This window comes from Oryzias latipes, chromosome 22, assembly GCF_053564925.1.
Source record: "Oryzias latipes strain Hd-rR chromosome 22, Olatipes_Hd-rR_3.1".
NCBI lineage: Eukaryota > Metazoa > Chordata > Actinopteri > Beloniformes > Adrianichthyidae > Oryzias > Oryzias latipes.
The window spans coordinates 10,073,991-10,092,748 of record NC_136258.1 but is presented as its reverse complement, the minus strand read 5'-3'; the positions used below and the strand labels follow the sequence as shown (position 1 = coordinate 10,092,748).

At 37.2% G+C, this 18,758-nt stretch overlaps 2 protein-coding genes across 2 annotated transcripts; one reads left to right on the top strand and one right to left on the bottom strand.

The window, feature by feature from the left end:
* Window positions 1-1,847: 1,847 nt before the first annotated feature.
* On the bottom strand, window positions 1,848-12,917 carry prorp (protein only RNase P catalytic subunit). The gene is made up of 10 exons (XM_004082662.5): window positions 12,179-12,917; window positions 10,434-10,572; window positions 10,070-10,304; window positions 9,645-9,928; window positions 9,402-9,449; window positions 9,179-9,311; window positions 3,343-3,453; window positions 2,479-2,627; window positions 2,117-2,315; window positions 1,848-2,052 (listed from the first exon to the last, which is right to left on the bottom strand). The coding sequence occupies exons 1-10, from the start codon at window positions 12,600-12,602 to the stop codon at window positions 1,924-1,926; spliced, it is 1,851 nt and encodes a 616-aa protein (XP_004082710.1). The 5' UTR covers window positions 12,603-12,917; the 3' UTR covers window positions 1,848-1,923.
* Window positions 12,918-13,308: 391 nt separating this feature from the next.
* ppp2r3c (protein phosphatase 2, regulatory subunit B'', gamma) lies at window positions 13,309-18,569 on the top strand. Its single transcript, XM_004082663.5, has 13 exons — window positions 13,309-13,533; window positions 13,675-13,802; window positions 13,971-14,075; window positions 14,176-14,288; window positions 14,665-14,762; window positions 14,888-14,958; window positions 15,059-15,191; window positions 15,520-15,575; window positions 15,677-15,752; window positions 17,284-17,420; window positions 17,640-17,777; window positions 17,903-17,962; window positions 18,043-18,569. The coding sequence occupies exons 1-13, from the start codon at window positions 13,467-13,469 to the stop codon at window positions 18,232-18,234; spliced, it is 1,374 nt and encodes a 457-aa protein (XP_004082711.1). The 5' UTR covers window positions 13,309-13,466; the 3' UTR covers window positions 18,235-18,569.
* Window positions 18,570-18,758: the final 189 nt, after the last annotated feature.

Sequence of the window (18,758 nt, the reverse complement as noted above, 5' to 3'; positions counted from 1 at the left end):
AAAACAGAAAAAAAAAATTCAGGTCAAGAGATTTTCATTCAGGAGAGCTTATAGTTTATCTAATTATGTATTTTGTTATGTTTTAATATCTTTTACTTTGTTTAGTCTGTGATGTGTATGATGGCTGTTGTAATTTTATTTTAATTTTTTAATCTGAGAGAGGTGCTATAGAGATAAACATTTACCTATTACTAAATATATATATATATATATATATACATATATATATATATATATATATATATATATATATATATATATATATATATATATATATATATATATATATATATTATAATATATAATATATATAAGTATAATATAAATAAATTTTCAATTTCTCATCCTATCACAGTAAGTGCACCTCAAAGTGCCTATTTGGTTGTCTAGCTAAAAACTCCCACAGTGTGATCCCATCTAAATGCTTCCACCTTGAACGAGTATTTAAAATTCCCCTTAGGATCATTTACATAGAGAATATCTTGTTTACAAGAAAATTAAGTGGACATGACATTTGAACCAGCAGCTTCCTGATCTGGTTATTCCCGTTTTGAAATTCATTCATTCATTCATCTTCTTAGAATGCAGTAGAACATGGGTATCAAACTCAAAGTCCAAGTGGGCCAAAACTAAGCAGTGTATGTAAGTAAAGTCACGGGCCAAACCCAATATTTATTGAAAAATTAAATGCAACTGATATTTAATGTTTAGCCTTTTCATATAGTGTCTTCTTATGTTATATTATTTCATTACCACCACGTTGGCTCCACACACAAGACAAACAGGTCTGTCCTTTATTTACGCAAACAGGTAATCTGCCTTCCACCTGTCCTGCTCCTGTTGTCCATCTTTTGTTTGGCCATTTTTGTGGAGGGTGATATTAATTTGTCCGATGTGACTGAAGCATGGCTGTCAATGACTGTCAACAGAAAAAAGAAGCGCCTGCCGGTTTTTACTGCATGCCAACATCCTAGCCTTACATACTGGCAAAGCATTGTGGGATTTGTAGTATTAGTGGTACAGCATATTCCGCGGGCCAGCTCTAATGCACATTTGATATGATATGTGGAAAAGGTGCTCTGGTCAGATGAAACCAAAACTTTTCGGCAATAATGCAAAACATTATGTTTGGCGTAAAAGCAACACAGCTCATTAACCTGAACACACCAGCCCCACTGTCAAACGTGGTGGTGGCAGCATCATGGTTTGGGCCTCCTTTTCTTCAACAGGGACAGGGAGGATGGCTAGAATTGATGGGAAGATGCATGGAGCCAAATACAGGACCATTCTGGAAGAAAACCTGATGGAGTTTTAAACGTGTCTGCAATATAACTGACTCATGGAAGCTAGAAGATGCTGGCTGATGCTGCTGTGATGACTGAGCAGGATGACTGAACTAAGTTCTTTCTTTTCGTCTCCCACTGACTTGATATAGTCTTCCCTCCGAGGATTGTAGTAGGTTTAGGGGATGTCATCTGGACTTGGTTTTTAAAGTTAGAAGACGTTTCGCCTCTTATCCAAGAGGCTTTGTCAATCCTGAATTAGCTGGTCTAAGAGCTGGTATATATATGCGTTCATGGGGGTTCCTCCGGGGAGAAAATTCTGATGTGACGGTCAAACACCGCATTGGAGCCCTGAGACATGATGAGTAAAGCAAAAAGTTGGTAAAAGAGAAAAAGAAACAAAAACTAAACTGAGATAAAAAAAAAAAAGTAAACTATGGAAAGCATTTGCACTGGAAGTGATTGGTAGAGGATCTACTTCTGCTTTAAATTTGTAGTTTCTTTCCTTTTCTTTCTGTTTTCCTAAGAACTTGGAGAAAGTTTACCCGGATACAAAAAAACAAACAGGGTTTCATATTTATTTAATGTAATTGTATAAATACAAGACATTTTTGATTTTCAAAAATTTAACAACAAAACTTCAGGGCTTTTTTGTGAGACACAACCATCTCTGTGGCACTTCATAAGTACTCCTGTCCTCTGTGTCGTCATAGGGAATGTGCCACGAGTCACTTGTAGTTTGGACAATGGTATCGTAGCTGGGAATACTCTGTAAACACAATGAAAAGTCAGCGTGACATCCAAAAATAATCCCCCAGCTTCTCTCTACTCACCTGAAACTTGACCCTGTTGCCTGCTGCAACAAACCCGTCCAGCACCAGTTGATGGCCCCTTTGCCACTTGAAGAACAGGCGTCGGGTGGCTCCATCTGGCAAGCAAGCCTTGTGGTCTCTCATCAGGTCCCTACTCACAAACCGACAGTGGTACCCAGAATGCAAAGTGGCGTACAGCAGGAAGGGGTCATCCTCAGAACTTCCACATGCAAACACAGATATAAAGTCAGGTTATTAGAAATAATTATTCTGAGTCTTAGAAGTGAATTCATCTGCAGTTCTTTGACCAAATCATATTTTTTCAGGATGAGGATTCTTTTAAAGTAAGTAATTGTTTTCAATTGCCACACTTTAGCTCTTACATGTTATCGGTAAAGAAGCAATGAGCTTTTTGCTGGATGAGGCTCATGTTCTTTCGGTCCCATGATATGGAGGGGCGCAGCATGTGCTTCCTGCCCAGCACTAAAATGGTCAGACCCTGATGCTTGAGCTCTGACACGACAGCCAACAACTGGAACACACATACAATTTCATTTACAATCACTTTGAGGAAATAGCAACACAAATCCACAAGCTCAATGAAGGACAAAGTCATCTTTAGACAAATATTAAAACACCACTAGAACAGGTCTGGAATGATGTGGCTGCAAAAATTACCTCACTATGAGTGCAAACAAAATATTATGTTTTAATGTTTTTTGCATATGTGGCAAACAAATCACTTAAATATCTACCTTTGGAAATGTACTGAACCTTGAACACATTGCTTCATTTCTCCCGACTACGTGGGATGATGCTTAAACTGACTGACTCATAAAAATCGTTCATGTCTTGTATAGTTTATTGAACAAGGAAGTAAACTGATTTCACTTCAGTTTGGAGGTGGAGTCACTACTGATTTGTAGAGTTCTTGGTGGTAAAACTGGTTTTCAGCTTAGGGAAGAAGAAGTCTTCACATTAAAAGATTACACTCTACAAAAATTTCTTGTTTTTGTGTATTTTATTATGAGGGACTTATACTATTATTTTATTGCATGTGTGGGAACTGTTGTTCTTGTTTGTTTTTATGTGCAGCACATTGAGCTGTTTATTTTTTCCTGAAAGGTTCTTTAGAAATAAAATTAATTAGAATTTGAATTTAATACAAAAATGTGTGCCGAATGAGCTCAAATAGGGCAATAGCTCCAAAAAAAAAAAGAACAGCGAGCTCCTCTGAAAATTCTCACCGTGTGTGAAAGCTTGGTTTTGTCCCTGTTCACGTTAGCCACGTTTAGTCCGTCTACGACCACGTCAAATGGCGGCTTCCTCCTCACAAACTCCTTGAAATGCTCCAACTCCTGACCAGACACACAAAAAGAAATGAGTTGCACAATTTTGTGATCATAGAAATCTTGGTCAATACTAATAGAAAATATTAGCAACAGAGGCTGAACATTTCCCTGACTGACTATGGAAACGTGTGGAGAAAAACAGCATCAGGAGTTTGTTTCTGCCCACAGTGCAAAGTCTATTTGAACTATATCTTTAAGCTCACTTGTCTGATGGTAGACTGGTTCTCTCTGTGTAGTCAAATGAGTACCGGTGTAAAAAAAAACACTGTAGACAGAATTTCCTTCTTGGGAGAGAGACAAATAGCCAGAGGCAGAACGAGCATAATAACAATATTTTTCTATTTTTTGAAACATGACAAAAAACTATTAACTTGATTTACATTGAAAGAACATGTTAGTTATTGCTTTATAACTTGACTGCATTTTACATCAAACTTCCTTTAACTGTCGTTTTTCACTAATCTAAGATCCAGCTATTCTGCAGCTTCATAACTGCACATTATAAAAATGCAACGAATGGCTGCACCATTTACTTCAAAGTTTTCTTTTGCACCTTGGGAAATGAGGAAAGCCTCCTTTCTATAACCTGGGAGGAGAAGATGCACGTCTATTGAGACAGCTCTGTATCATACCAGGAAAGGTGCACTGAAGTTCAGACACGGTTCCAGCACAAAATCAAACGTTTAGTGCTTTCACTTTCAGGTAACAGTGATACAAAAATAAGCCGCTGTGAATTCCCCGGGACTTCAAACGTGACTGTGAGAGGACTTGGGTTGCTATAAAATCAAAATCTGTTTGGTAAAAATGCAACAATAGGAGCATTTTTACTCCAAACAAAACTAAAACCACTTTAAAACAGCTGCTACACTACGTGTATGATGGAAAAATACAGAAAACACAAGCAGAAATACAAAGCATCTCTTTGGTAACTTCATAAGTGAAAAAGAAGTATGACTTTTAAGGATTTAAAAGAGTAGAAGTTACATTATTGGAGGAAGAAGAGATCTAAGGAGGAAAAAGAAGAAGGAAGAAGGAAATGAGAAGAAAGTCCAGGGTAATTATCCAGGGACTTTCCAGAGCTGATATATGAAACAGCTCGCAGTGCATCTGTAATGTTGTGACTGCTACACATCAGCACGTGGATACAGAAGCTTGCAGAGCCCCTAAAGCACACCATTACTGAAAACACACAATAGATCCACTGAGAAAATTCATGCTGCAAAATAATTTCCCAAAAAAAGGTATTTCCAACCTCTTATTAAGTTAAGTTTATGTCAGTGAAGGTTCTCATTTATACACATGCGGTTAGCTTGACATTGAGTCGCGGCATCTGGACTTAAATCTTCTCTCTTGAAATGTTCTGCCACTCTGGCAAGTGACTTCATCTGTCTATTAAGTTTATCCTCATTTTTTAATAATATTTTTTGCAGGTATGATCTTATTATATCATCCATTTTAATCCCCTTATGCCATATGTTACTAATTTGCAAAGTACCGTAATATACAGTATAATCCAGGCAGTGGCGGTTTTTGATATGGGGCACATGGGCGGTCGCCCAGGGCATTATATTCACAGAGGGCGGCACAGACATCATTCTGCATTTCTTTTTTTTAAGTAATCTATTACAGCTACAGTGAAAGAATTAAACAAATAAGGTGAAAGGCACCTTGACTTTACATTTTGACACACACAATGATGTACATTGCACCAATGTCATCATCCTCTCCCCTAAGAAGCTAAGATTAAAATTTCATTTCTTAGTTAATTAAATTGTGGTAAATCAAGAGCAGACGAAAAATGCCATTTGAAAAAGATTGTAATTGTATAGTACAAACTACATCGGTGGGCCACAAGCTCCCTGCTCCTCTCCATTCCAAAGCATCCACTTGCAGACACATCTATGTCTTCATTTTCCTCTTCTGAACAGGGTCCAAACTGTACCACTGGATATAACCAATATTGCATGCCATTTGTGTTGCAAAGCTAATTTTAGATTGGGGTTTTGAAGGGCTGTAAGCTAGCAGGAGAGCCAGGGATGATGAGAAATCAGCGCAGGCTTACTCCACGCCAATGGTCCCACCGCAACTCAGAGTTGAATTTTTGACAAACCACTGCCGCTTTGCAGAAACTATGCCCAAAAATCCGACACAGGTTTTCTTAATTTTGCCTAAAAAGGACAAAATCACAATTAAAATCAAAAGAGAATTGGAGTGGGACTTTCAAGCGCTTCAAAAAAAACATCCTTTGTGATAGGTGTATTCAGTACCTCTTGTTTTAATACAGTTCTCTGTTCCTCCATCACCATCTATCATCCATTGTTTCAGCGTTTTTGCCTTTATGAGCTGCTTAATAGCAAATTCTTCCTCTGTCTGTATGGTAGGAGGTAGCTGTGGTCCAGTTTCACATGCTGGAAATCCCCTTAATGTACCAAATATTCCAACCACAAACTCCTCCTAAAACTGAAACATCACGAAACACATGCCAACGCTTGATTTTTATACTAAAGGTGATCTGGTCTGCTACCAGATCATGCTTTGGTAATAATTTACTGTTTATAAATTTCATTTAAAGCTTACTGAAACTTAGATTTAAAGATCAAATATGATGCAAAGCTTGGCTTGACACACAGACCGAGCTCACATGCATGCACAGGAACCACTTTATATACAGAAGTGGCAATAATCTATTATGTGGCAAAATATTTAGTGTTGTTAATAGACAGAGGGATTGAGATCAAACAAGGAACATTATGTTCAAGTTATTTCTATGCAAATACTGTAAGTACAGAGTTTGTAATTCTGGCCACGATGGCTTCAGCTTGCATTGCTTATTTAAAAGCATGCAAACCTTATAGTTATTTTCGTATTGCGTGGTAGAGACTAACAGTTTGCAGAAAAAAATAATCTCAGCCCACAAAGCCCAGTTTTATTTCGGTTCTTCCCTAAAAAAGGTTATGGTTAACAAATATATTTCCGTACACAAAAGAGTTAAGCAAATGCAGACCTCATTTAATTTCTGGCTCTTATCTTATCAATTCCATTAAAATTTGATTTGATTTGATTTGAAATGGTTTATTTCAAGCAATCAAATAGGAATAATGCACAAAAAACAATCCAATCGTCAGTTATACATTCATACAATAACTAATCAAACTTAGGATAATTAGACATAAAATTAAGTATTGCTTAAAAGGGAGTGGAAGGAAACGAATTTATATAATCCCACCCCTGTTCTACCGTAACCATTTTATTACATGATTTATCAATATCCGGTTCCTAGAAAGCATATGACAAAGAGGAATAACTTAACTTATTTTGTAAAAAATAACTTTTAAAAATCAACATGGCAATGAAGTATCCAAAATATATGCAGATTATGTTACTTATAAAAGTCATTGATATGATTAAAAAATAATACTATATCAGTAAAATAGACAAAACACTGTTTCAGGAATTCTCATAGAAAAATTTGGTCAAGTATCAAAAGTTAATATGTAAAAAATTATGTTTCATTAGGAAAAATTCATGAATCAGCTTATCAAATTTTTTTTAAACAAGTAATATAATTAAAAGTGAATCAATTTGACAATTTTCAATAATTGATTAATCATTTGTTTTATTATTTTTTTATATTTTTATTTATTTATATATTTCTTTCTTTTTTATGATAAAGTAATGCTATGAAGTAAAATAAATGTAAAAAAGGGTCCATATTTGTCGAAAGACCAAGGCTGGTATTTCTTCTCCTTTTGCTGATTAACAGCCGTTCTTCTCGGTTTAAAACAAAGTTTATAGTTCTCTTCGATGTCATGTCTGCAGACATTAGATATAGGTCCATATCCTTCTTCAGCTGATCAAAATAAAAAATAAAACTATCCGCAAAAAAGAAATACCAAGCTCCACTTAAAGATCCTCAATTTTACTATAAATTACACTTTATTTTTGTGTAAAAAACAAATGAACATGCACTATTGTTTGTTCTCAAAGGAACATTTACTACATGTGTTTAAATTTTCAAAAAAATTGTTTACTACAAGATAAAAAACATGCTTTGAATGTTTATAGTTAATTTCCAACTACCTTATATAGGTTAATAGCAGCTAAAAGTGTTACTACAGACTAGAATAATTCAGACATTTAGAAAACTTTAAAAAAAAGAACTTCACAACAACTAAGGCTAAAAAAGTATTTTGTTGGAGAAAAAATTCTAAACTTGTATGTGAGCTATTTCTATAAAATCTCTACAAAAATGAGTGTGCCGGTACATGAATTTGACATTCACAGAAAATGGGAGACTCTATAAAAAGCAACCCCACTGTCTACAATACATAAGCTTTACCATTGATGCTGGATGAGCATGAATGATGCCATCTAGCACATCGCTAGGCAACAAGCCCAGTCTGTCCCATCACTTGCAGAAACACTGACGTTAAAATTAACTATAAAACAGTAAATGAAAAAGTACTGTTCTATAAAGAACAGTTTCTAGAGATGTATTTAATGAGGAGGTTCTTGAAATATCCCCTACTTTTATACTAACGTAATGCTCCAATTATTGCACTGCTTTTTTTAAGCTATTTACTTTTACTTCATTACCTACTACCTACGTTTATCACAAGCAACATGCAGATCAAAGAACAAGCAGAAAAAGAGTTCAGAGTCAATGTGTTTTAAAGGAAGAAAAAACCTCTCAGATTATTGAAATACCATAAGTTTCATTTAAGTACACATGAAGTAAATTTTTAATCACATATTATTTATTATTATATAATTGAACAAGTGTATAATTTAACTAACTCTTTTTTCCTTCCGCTTTTTTAATGGGAAAATGTGGGTAACCTCAATAACAAAAAGAAATACCTTAATGATAGGGTTGTAACAATAAATAAACTTAATCGATTAATTAATTTTTATTCCTACGATCCAACCGGATGGATCTGTCTGAGGCAAGTTGTTACTCAAATTGACCTAAACCATCATAAAAAATTTTTTTATAATAAAATAAATAATTTATACCAATCTTGGAAAATATCAGTAGGATTGAGGCACGGTAGGTTTATTTTATTATAACGTAAAAATCGACCAAGTGTCATTGCAGCGGAAAAAACACGTGATGGAAGCAAAAAATGATCAAGCCATCATTAAAGACCAATGTGTGGAAACACTTTGAAAATTTCCAAAAACGTGACCATACAGTGGGGTAGAACGTTCTAATAATGTTCCGTTTGTATCATTTTTACGTGGAAAATCAACAGTGGGTCGAAATATATGAAACCAAAATATTACACCCAGCGGCAATGGCTCAGGTGGTTGAGCAGATCTGTCAATGGTCGAAAGGTGGTGGTTCAATCCCCATACCCCCCAGTCAACTGCCGTTGCGTCCTTGGGGAAGACACCCCACCCTCCTGCCTCCAGTGTGGCTCCACTGGTGTGTGTATGCATACGTATGTCCCGGTGATGGTCAGAGGGGCTGTCGGCGCCCCAGGCCAGCTGTGGTTACAGCTTACCAAGTATGAATGAGGAGTGAATGAATAATGGACACACAATGTAAGCGCTTTGGGCGTCAGGAAAAGCGCAGAAAAATCCAATCTGTTATTATTATTACTTAATAAAAATGTACAAATACAAAGGTGTTTTTTTATTGGAATGTTTAAGCATGCTTTTTAAAGTAATAATTATCTTCTATTACGTTCTTGGATGACATTTAGAGCGTGTGTCTGTACGACTGTACCTCTGGAGTGGTCTTTTTAAAAACATCGCGTCCTTGAATGACATCTGCTATCACTTTTTCTTTCAGCTCTTGATACTCCTCAGCAGTAAGTTGGATGGACTCCAGTTCTGATCCACAACACCCGCACAGTCCCCTTAAACACACATGTCAACATTTATACAAAAATAAACAACAAAAACTATCACAAGCTGGGTTCTTCAAATATGGTAGATGATGTCATTACTTGGATCTTGGGCTGGTCCAGCTTCCTGTCCACTTTTGACTTGAGAGGCTGGAAACAGGAAGAAGAGAATGAAGAGACATGAACAAAGAGGGGTGAAGTTCAGATAAATGGAGGCTTCAACATTTGTTGCAAAAAAAAAAAAATAATAATACTTTTTTGATTAGTTTTTCCAGGGTTTTCCTGGCCATAAATTGTTTTGATGTGCTGTTGACCTGGATTTACACGTTTTATCTACAGACATACCTCTCAAACCACGTCTTGATCGCATTGGCCACCATTTTGTTTGGATAGATCTGGTTGTTTCTCATGTAGAGCAGAATTCCCAGCAGCCTCTGATGATGTTCAGCCTCATGTGCGGCCCCCTCAGTCATTTCTGCTCTAGTAAAAAGAACACACCAGGTCTCGGGGTGTGGGCTCAGCCCCTTTTCAAGTAATTCATCATAGAGAGCCCAAGCCGTATTCGTGTCACCATGCAACATTGCTGCTGAAATGACATCGCCATAGTTACGTGGGGACGGGGTGAAAACCTAGCAGGAAGAGCAAAAAAACAATTTACTAGAGGACGTAGAACATTTTACTATGGTTGCAATTGATAACTGGGGCAAAATATAAGAACTACAAAAAAGGAAAACCAAACATGTATTGTGAGGTAACAGGTAATTGTGTACCTTTTTGATTTCATCCAGGAGGTTCATAGCCTCCTTCCATCGATCTGTCCGACTGAAGGACTTGATAAAAAGAGTGGTGGCTCCAGTGTCCAGTGAGGGGAAAATTTCCCGCATGATGTCATAGACGTCAAATACCTCCTCATCATGACCGCCACTCACACACAGCGTTAGATACCGAAGTAGCAGCTCATAAGACAGTGTGCCTGTTTCCATGGCTACAAACGTGAGCAGCGACCTGCAAAGGTAAATTCCCCATTACTCGTTTTTAGTTAGGCTGCAAGAAAGTTGTAGACAAATGTTTGCACCTAAAAATGAACTCCCCTTTTTATGGTAATAGTTACAAGTTTGAGTATGCTCCTCTTACTTTGCAACATCCAGCTCTGACTCTGAGATGAACATTGAGGTCATCATCTGAACATCAAAGCGCTGTGGTTTTCCAAAAGACTCTTTCAGTTTCCTCCATTCGTCTGGAGGAAGCGGCCGGTCAGGGGGCTCCATCTTTCCTGCAAAGGAACCATGTACAGTCGTGGCCAAAAGTTTAGAGAATTACATCAATATTGGAAATTGGAAAAGTTTCTGCTTAAGTTTTCATAATAGAAATTTGCATTTACTCCAGAATGTCATGAAGAGTAATCAGATGAATTGCATAGACTTTCTTTGCCATGAAAATTAACTTAATCCCGAAAGAAAAAAATTCCACTGCATTTCATTGCTGTCAATAAAGGACCTGATTGGGTTAGAATGGCAGACTTGACATGTTAAAAGGAGGGTGATGTTGAAATCATTGTTCTTCTATTGGTAACCATGGTGACCTGCAAAGAAACGCGTGCAGCCATCATCACGTTGCATAAAAATGGCTTCACAGGCAAGGACTACTAAGATTGCGCCTAAATCAACAATTTATAGGATAATCAACAACTTCAAGAAAAGAGGTTCCATTCTTGTTAAGAAGAGCGTCCAAGAAAGTCCAGCAAGTGCCAGGATCGTCTCCTAAAGAGGATTCAGCTGCGGGATCAGAGTGCCACCAGTGCAGAGCTGGCTCATGGATGGCTGCAGGCCAGTGTGAGCACATAAATGTGCGCATACAGTACGGCGAAGACTTTTGGAAGATGGCCTGGTGTCAATAAGGGCAGCAAAGAAGCCACTTCTCTCCAAAAAACAACATCAGGGACAGATTGATCTTCTGCAAAAAGTATGGCGAATGGACTACTGAGGACTGAGGCAAAGTCATAATCTCCGATGAAGCCTCTTTCCGATTGTTTGGGGCCTCTGGACAAAAGAAGAAAATGTGAGCACTACCATCATGCAAAGAGTAAAGCATCCTGGACCAATCATGTGTGAAGTTGCTTATCATCCAAGGGTGTGGGCTCACTCACAATTTTGCCCAAAAACACAGCCATGAATAAAGAATGCTACCAAAACACCCTCCAACAATCCATCAACAGTTTGGTGACAGACAATGCATTTTCCAGCACAATGGAGCATAAGGCAAACATGATAACCAAGTGGCTCAGGGATCAAAACATTGAACATTTGGGCTAATGGCCTGGAAACTCCCCAGATCTGAATTCCACTGAGAACTTGTGGTCAATCCTCAAGAGGCAGGTGGACAAACAAAACCCCACTAATTCTGACAAACTCCAAGAAGTGATTAAGAAAGAATGATTTGCTGTCAGTCAGGATTTGTCCCAGAAGTTGATTGACAGCACACCCAGCCGAATTGCAGAGGTCCTGAAAATGAAGGGCCAACACTGCAAATACTGACTCTTTGCATAAATGTCATGTAATTGTCGCTAAAAACCTTTGAAACGTATGAAGTGCTTGTAATTATATTTCAGAAACAACTAAAACAAAGATCTAAAAGCAGTTTAGCTGCAAACTTTGTGTCATTCTCAGCGTTTTTGGCCATGGCTGTAGTTCCAAAGGGTCACTGGAATATTCTTAATATGCAAGAAAATCACCAAACTCCTCTAAAGTCCCATTGATCTAATTAAGAAAAAAATGAGAATTTTAAGTTATAAGAGTTTTTTTTTATCATAAAATTAATTTATATACATGAATATCATCAATGGTGATAAAAACTATAAACTGAAAATGATTTTTTTGTACCTTTGCCCTTCATGTCTTGAGGTTCTTTTTCGTTATAATCTGGAGATGCCTTCTTCTTTAACAATCCTGCCATCCTCTTGGCTGTCCCCGCAGCAAATACAGACTTGGGAAGGTGAGATCTCTGCCAAAGGGTGGACCTCGTACCATTTTTATCCACATCATCATTGCATAGATCAGCTCTTCCTTGTCTGCTGTTTTTTGTTGCAGTTTGTCCCTCTGTGTTTCGACTCTCCCTTTTGTCTGTTTGTTTACCATTTAGGATCGACTTGGTGTCCCTTATACACAGAGAGCGTGCAGAGGACAGCGACTCTGCTGATTTCCATAAAGTCAAGAAACTTGTGCGCAAACTTGTTTTGGCCTTTAATGTAAAAGTTGAACCCATGTTAGTTAGTATCCTCCTTCTTGTGAGGTTTAATCGATGCATGTAAAGGCTTACTAATCAAATTTACTTTTGGATCGTTTTGATTACACTTACAGAACCAAGTTGCCACAGTCTGCTAACTTTATAAATTATACGAAAAACGTAATGACAAGATACTTGAAGCTGATCACCTTCCCTCCTCTCGTAAAGTTACTGTGCTAAATACAGTAAACATTGCGATAATATAGAGAAGTAAAGGTCACTGGTTGTGTTCTCATGAGTTCAACGGAAAAAAGAAGAGAAAACAAAAAGAAACTCGATCCTCATTTCTATCAAAACCCAAGGAAATCATGTGTCGCACATTTCTCCGTCATCAATGGTGCACAGTTTTGTCAGTGGTGCATTAAAGTATCCTGATAAATACTAATTCTATGTTAACTATTTATTTGATATTCAAGTAATATATTTAATTATATTGCTATAACATTGAATTAAATAGGAATTGTGTTGTTTTTGGTATATTTATTTTTCCAATATTAAGTATTTCTCATGTTGACATAAAAACATTCTATTGTCCTTGCTGATTTTGAAAGCAACATGAACGGATTTGTTTTTCAGAATAAAAGTGCACAATTAAATAAAAAGGGAAATATGAATCTACACCTTTTGTTTTACATTTAAAAATTTTAAAAATATTTATTTTTGTCAATTTTCATCCCAAAGAAATAACACGAAACACAAAAGGTAAACGTTTTCATGGATTTTTCAGAAAGTGCTAATTATTTTGAAAGAAAGAGGAAGTATGAATCCGGAAGTTGTGACCTCCTCTGAATTGCAAGTCGAGGCTAGAATCTTAAATTCGTACAGTAGTTAATTTATTAATGTAAATCAACAAAAATAAACATATTTAGAATATTTGTTACTGGCATGGCTACAGAAACAAAACCCCACTGGTCTGATACGCTGAGCAGAAGACTAGCAAACTCTGAAAAAGGTATTTATTTGTTTTGAAAACCAAGCTAACGATCATCGATGGTAAAAAGTTAAAATCATGTATTTAGATGAACAATATACGACACCATATACGTTTTTATTAAATGTTTTTCCTAATCCAATTATTTTCTTGTGCTGAAAGGAAATAAAAGTGAAGATGAAAGGAAAACAGAAGAAACTGCTCTTTTTACCAAATATTACACGCAGTTGAAAGGAGGAGGCGCTGAAGATCATGAGTCCTACAAGACCATTCCACGATTCTACTACAAGGTAATTTATAAACACGATAGTCAAGAAAATCATTGAGAACAACATATTTATTATTGTTCTGCAATTTGCTGCAACTTTAGTGGAAAGGAGCAACAATAAAACATATTAAAAATGGGAAATGTATTTAAGAACTGGATTTCTTAAGATCTCGATGGTTTTATTCTGCAGCTACCAGCAGAAGATGAAGTCCTTCGTCAGAAGCTGAGGGAGGAATCCAGAGCTGTCTTTCTCCAGAGAAAGAGTAGAGAGCTTTTAGATAATGAGGAGCTACAAGTAATTCCTTCTTGAAAGGATGCAGTGAATTTGCTATTATGTTTACCAAAACAGTGTATATTGTTTCACCTACTTCACTCCTACAATTTGTTCTTCTTAGAACCTGTGGTTTCTACTGGACAAGCATCAGGTGCCTCCGTTAAGTGGAGAAGAGGCCATGATCAATTATGAAGCATACGTGCTGGTTCGACAGAAGGCTGGGCCCAAGTGCAGGTAAGGTTCAGGCTTCCACGGCGTGCGTTAATTTCTGGTAATGCTCACTTCGAATGGCATTATCCCTTACATAATTGATGCACAAATCACTCACGAATTGCAATAATATCACACAGTTTATGTTCTAAGTTGATTTTCAGATTCTTTGGGTGGTTTGTTCATATTTTTTTCCGTCGTTTTAACGTGGTTCATTAAAAAAGGTAAAAGGTTTCATTTTTAATATCTGCCTAATTTTCTATCTTGAGATATTGTCACCGCTCACACACCCCCTTGTTCTTTGATATATAACAAATGAAAAGTTTTCCTTCTTTTGTACGATAAAAGTTAGTTTCAGTGAAGACCTAAACCCAAACCCTTTTCCCTACTTTTCTTTCAGAAAATTCTTTACAGCTAAAGTGTACGCCAAACTGCTGAGCAACGATCCATATGGCCGAATCTCCATCATGCAGTTCTTTAACTATGTCATGAGGAAAGGTCTGGGCCGACGTTTGTTCCTCCCTTTCCATTTTTGGAATTGAAATTTAGATGTTATCTATTGAATGTTATGACTTTCAGGTTTTTTTAATCTCTAAATGGTCGTTGTTGCTGTTCTTCTGCAGTGTGGCTCCATCAGACCCGAATAGGACTGAGTCTGTATGATGTAGCAGGACAGGGCTACCTCAGAGAGTCGGTAAGAATCACTAAACAAGAATCTTTTGATACTTGTTTAGTGAGGCTACTGTGCAGTGGAATCTCAAATGTTCAAACTCGTACTAATATTTGTTTTTTAGGATTTGGAAAACTACATCTTGGAGCTGATACCCACTCTTCCTCAGCTGGATGGACTGGAGAAGTCTTTTTACTCTTTCTATGTTTGCACTGCTGTTCGCAAGTTCTTTTTCTTTCTTGACCCCCTCCGAACAGGTAAGACAGACTTAACCCCCATTTGAAGAATTAAACGTGATGGAAACCTTTTGCTGGGTGCTCACTTGGGATTAAAATTAGGGCACTTAAGTTCTGAAATGAGCAAATCAAAATCCCTGTCTTGTACTGAAAAACGCAAAAAATAGTTGCTTAAAGTAGGTCTGAGGTCAATAGGAAAATACAAAAATTCTTTAGTGTAAGGAACATGTTTGTTGCTACTTGTTAAACTTTTTTGTGTGTTTTATAAGATTTAAAAATTATTTTTTGGGTCATAAACGGCAGATGTTAATTGTTGAATTGAGCTTAAACCGTCCTTTCCTTCTGACAGGAAAGATAAAAATCCAGGATATTTTGGCCTGCAGTTTTTTGGATGACCTGCTGGAGGTAAGGTGTTGACTGATTTGTTTAATCTCACTCATCCAGACATCAGTAGAGTGTTTTTTTTTTAAATTTTTCTTTCTCTGCTTCTGATTTTGCATTTCAAGTTAAGAGATGAAGAATTGTCCAAAGAAAGCCAAGAATCCAATTGGTTTTCAGCTCCGTCAGCTCTCAGAGTTTATGGTGAGAAAGCAGGCGGGTTTTTGCAGGGGGGGGGAGGGGGGGGCACCATAATAGGATTGGTTTATGTGTAAGAAAGTTATAACACATAAATCTAGTTTAACATCTTAAGACCTAGGATCATATTTGAACTAACCCTACTCACAGGGCTCCAGTTAATAACTATGGTAGTAATTGCTTATACTTATACTTAAGTGTATACTCATACGTAATATACTGGTACCTTTAAATGTAATGTCCAGGCATGTGGACGCCGGGTCTTTAGAGAGTAATTCTGAGGTCTGTATCTATTATGTTATGTTTATTTATCTGCAGTATTATTGTTTGTGGTTCTGTTTTCATTGATATGAGCTTTTTAATGAGAATTTTAAGGTATCCTTAATTTTATGGTCAAACTTCATTAACCATTGTAATGACAGTGGAGGGAATAACCATTACAATACCATTAAGATGACAGACTGTCCATTTCTTTTTAAATGGCCAAACCTACAAAATGAGCAAAGGATCAAATACTAATTTTCTCCACTCCAATGGAAGGAACTTCAGTATATTTGAAACATTCTTAGATTCCTCACAATATTTCCTACTTGAACACTGAGGTCTGTAGGATCTTTGCTGTACAGTTCATCTGTGATACGTGTTTGAAGCTTAAACTATGTCTTCTTCTGCATTTCAGACCTTCAGCTCAAACTTCATTTTATAAATGCAGGATCTCCTGAATCAAAGCAACATTTTTAGAGCAACTGTTAAAAACCGGACAGAAAGATCAGCATCCACAAAACTTCATTAAGTTACTTGAAAAACACTCTCGGAAAGCTGTAAAGCTTCAAATGAAGTTCCTATTTAGTTCATTACATGCATATATAGATGAATATTGGTAAAAAAAAATGTCATCCGTTTTTTGTAGCCAGTAAATTAGAGTTGTAATATCTTCCATCCCTGTCAGATGGTACTTTAGCTTATTGAATTTGAATTTATTAATTGAATAGGGACAGGGGCTGCACGGTGGGGCAGTGGTTAGCGCTCTTGCCTCACAGCAAAACATCAACTGGGGACCTTTCTGTGTGGAGTTTGCATGTTCTCCCCGTGCACGCGTGGGTTTTCTCCGGGGTCTCCAGCTTCCTCCCACCGTCCAAAAACATGCTCCATAGGTCAATTGGTAACTCTAAATTGTCTCTAGGTGTGAGTGTGAATGGGTGTGTGATTGTGGCCCTGCCTTCGCCCACAAGTGGCCAGGATAGGCTCCAGCAGCCCCGTGACCCCGAAAGGGATAAAACGGTAGAAGATGAATGAATAGGGACAGATGTTAAAACAGACATACTACAAAACAGCAGGCTATGCCCATGTCGTAATGCTTTGAGCAGAAGCTAATTTACAGCATTTGTCCCAAGATGGACTGTTTTCTTAGAAGATTAAGAATTACAAAAATGAAAATAAAAAAGTTAATGTTAAAAATCGCACAACATAATGTAAAAGCATAAAGACACACAAAGAGGATTAAAAACTATTGCTGGGTGTTTTTTCTTTTCATCAGGCCAGTACCTGAACCTGGACAAAGACCATAACGGCATGCTGAGCAAAGAGGAGCTGTCCCGATACGGCACTGCCACTCTCACCTCAGTCTTTCTGGACAGAGTTTTTCAGGAATGTCTCACCTACGACGGAGAAATGGTATGATGTCGTGTTAAGAGATGTTTCCTGGTTCTAGTTCGTCAGTTCCTGTTTTGGTGAAGGAAGGAAAGATCACTGAAAGCACATTTTCCTTCCATGTAACATCAGATTATCATCAACTCGTCTTTGTTCAGAAAGGGTGACACACAGGTTTACATGTTTGTTGATGATTGACTTGTCTCTGTGTAATGTTTGTCTTAACTTTCTGCTCTTTTGTAGGACTATAAGACCTACCTGGACTTTGTATTGGCCTTGGAAAACAAGAAAGAACCTGCAGCCATACAGTATATTTTTAAACTGTTGGACATGGAGAACCAAGGATACCTCAATGTTTTCTCTCTAAACTATTTCTTTAGGGTATGACTTTAACCTACACAATATGTATAGAAACACATTGCTGATTTAGACATATTTTCAATGTAACCATTGTGTTTTTGTTTATATGTTTAATCATTTTGGAGCCCCTTTGTGTTTTTTCTCAGGCCATTCAGGAGCAGATGAAGCAGCATGGTCAAGAACCCGTCTCCTTCCAGGACGTTAAGGTTCTCAAGACACTGTTTCCCACCACGTGTACTTAAAAATCAGAAACGGAGAGGTTAATGTGAGCACTGTCTCCCTTTAGGATGAGATCTTTGATATGGTGAAGCCTCAAGACCCATACAAGATCACCTTCCAGGATTTGGTGAACTGTTGCCAGGGTGACACGGTGGTTGGCATCCTAATTGACCTCAATGGTTTTTGGACCTATGAGAACAGGGAGGTGCTGGTTGCCAATGACGACAGCAGCAACACCGTTGATCTTGAAGAAACCTAAGATGGACACCTTATAGTTAAAGATGAGTTTTTATGTGCAACCAAACAGAAATGGCGTCTGTGGCGTTGTAGGTTATCATTGAGTTTCAAACCTAAAATACATTAATAACAGGAAGGGGCTTTACTAAAAAAATAGATGAAAGAGACTTTAACTAGATGAAAACGGGTCAGTTTGTGTTTTATGTAAATGTTCTTATCATTCTGTAAGAAGCTTTATTCTGCAAAGTCTTCTTCCCGCTCATTTTCTGTACCTCAAACCCTAAAGAATGTTTTTGATTCTAGTACTATGTAGCAGTTTTACAAAGTTCAAATATAAATGTCTAATATTCCTCTGAATTATTTTGCTTCTCAATTATTTATAAAAACGTTCTAGAGCAGAAGTCTGAATTATTAAAGACTATAAGTCAAGATAAACCTAATTTAATGGCCTAAACCAGATTTTTTCCATGAAAACAATAAAGCTAATGTCTGGGGCTCTGCCACAGACTGGCAAACTGTCCAGGATGTTCCCCGTCTTCGCCCACG

Bases quoted from the DNA above. Each gene is read 5' to 3' on its own strand.
- prorp (XM_004082662.5), bottom strand. From the start codon at position 12,602: ATGCATCGATTAAACCTCACAAGAAGGAGGATACTAACTAACATGGGT. The intron at 9,450-9,644 runs GTATGTCTGTAG...TCCTGTTTCCAG, and splicing joins ATCAAGACGTGGTTTGAGAG to CCTCTCAAGTCAAAAGTGGA. The intron at 2,628-3,342 runs GTGAGAATTTTC...TGTGTGTTCCAG, and splicing joins AAACCAAGCTTTCACACACG to TTGTTGGCTGTCGTGTCAGA.
- ppp2r3c (XM_004082663.5), top strand. From the start codon at position 13,467: ATGGCTACAGAAACAAAACCCCACTGGTCTGATACGCTGAGCAGAAGA. The intron at 14,289-14,664 runs GTAAGGTTCAGG...CTTTTCTTTCAG, and splicing joins AAGGCTGGGCCCAAGTGCAG to AAAATTCTTTACAGCTAAAG. The intron at 15,753-17,283 runs GTGAGAAAGCAG...TCTTTTCATCAG, and splicing joins GTCAGCTCTCAGAGTTTATG to GCCAGTACCTGAACCTGGAC.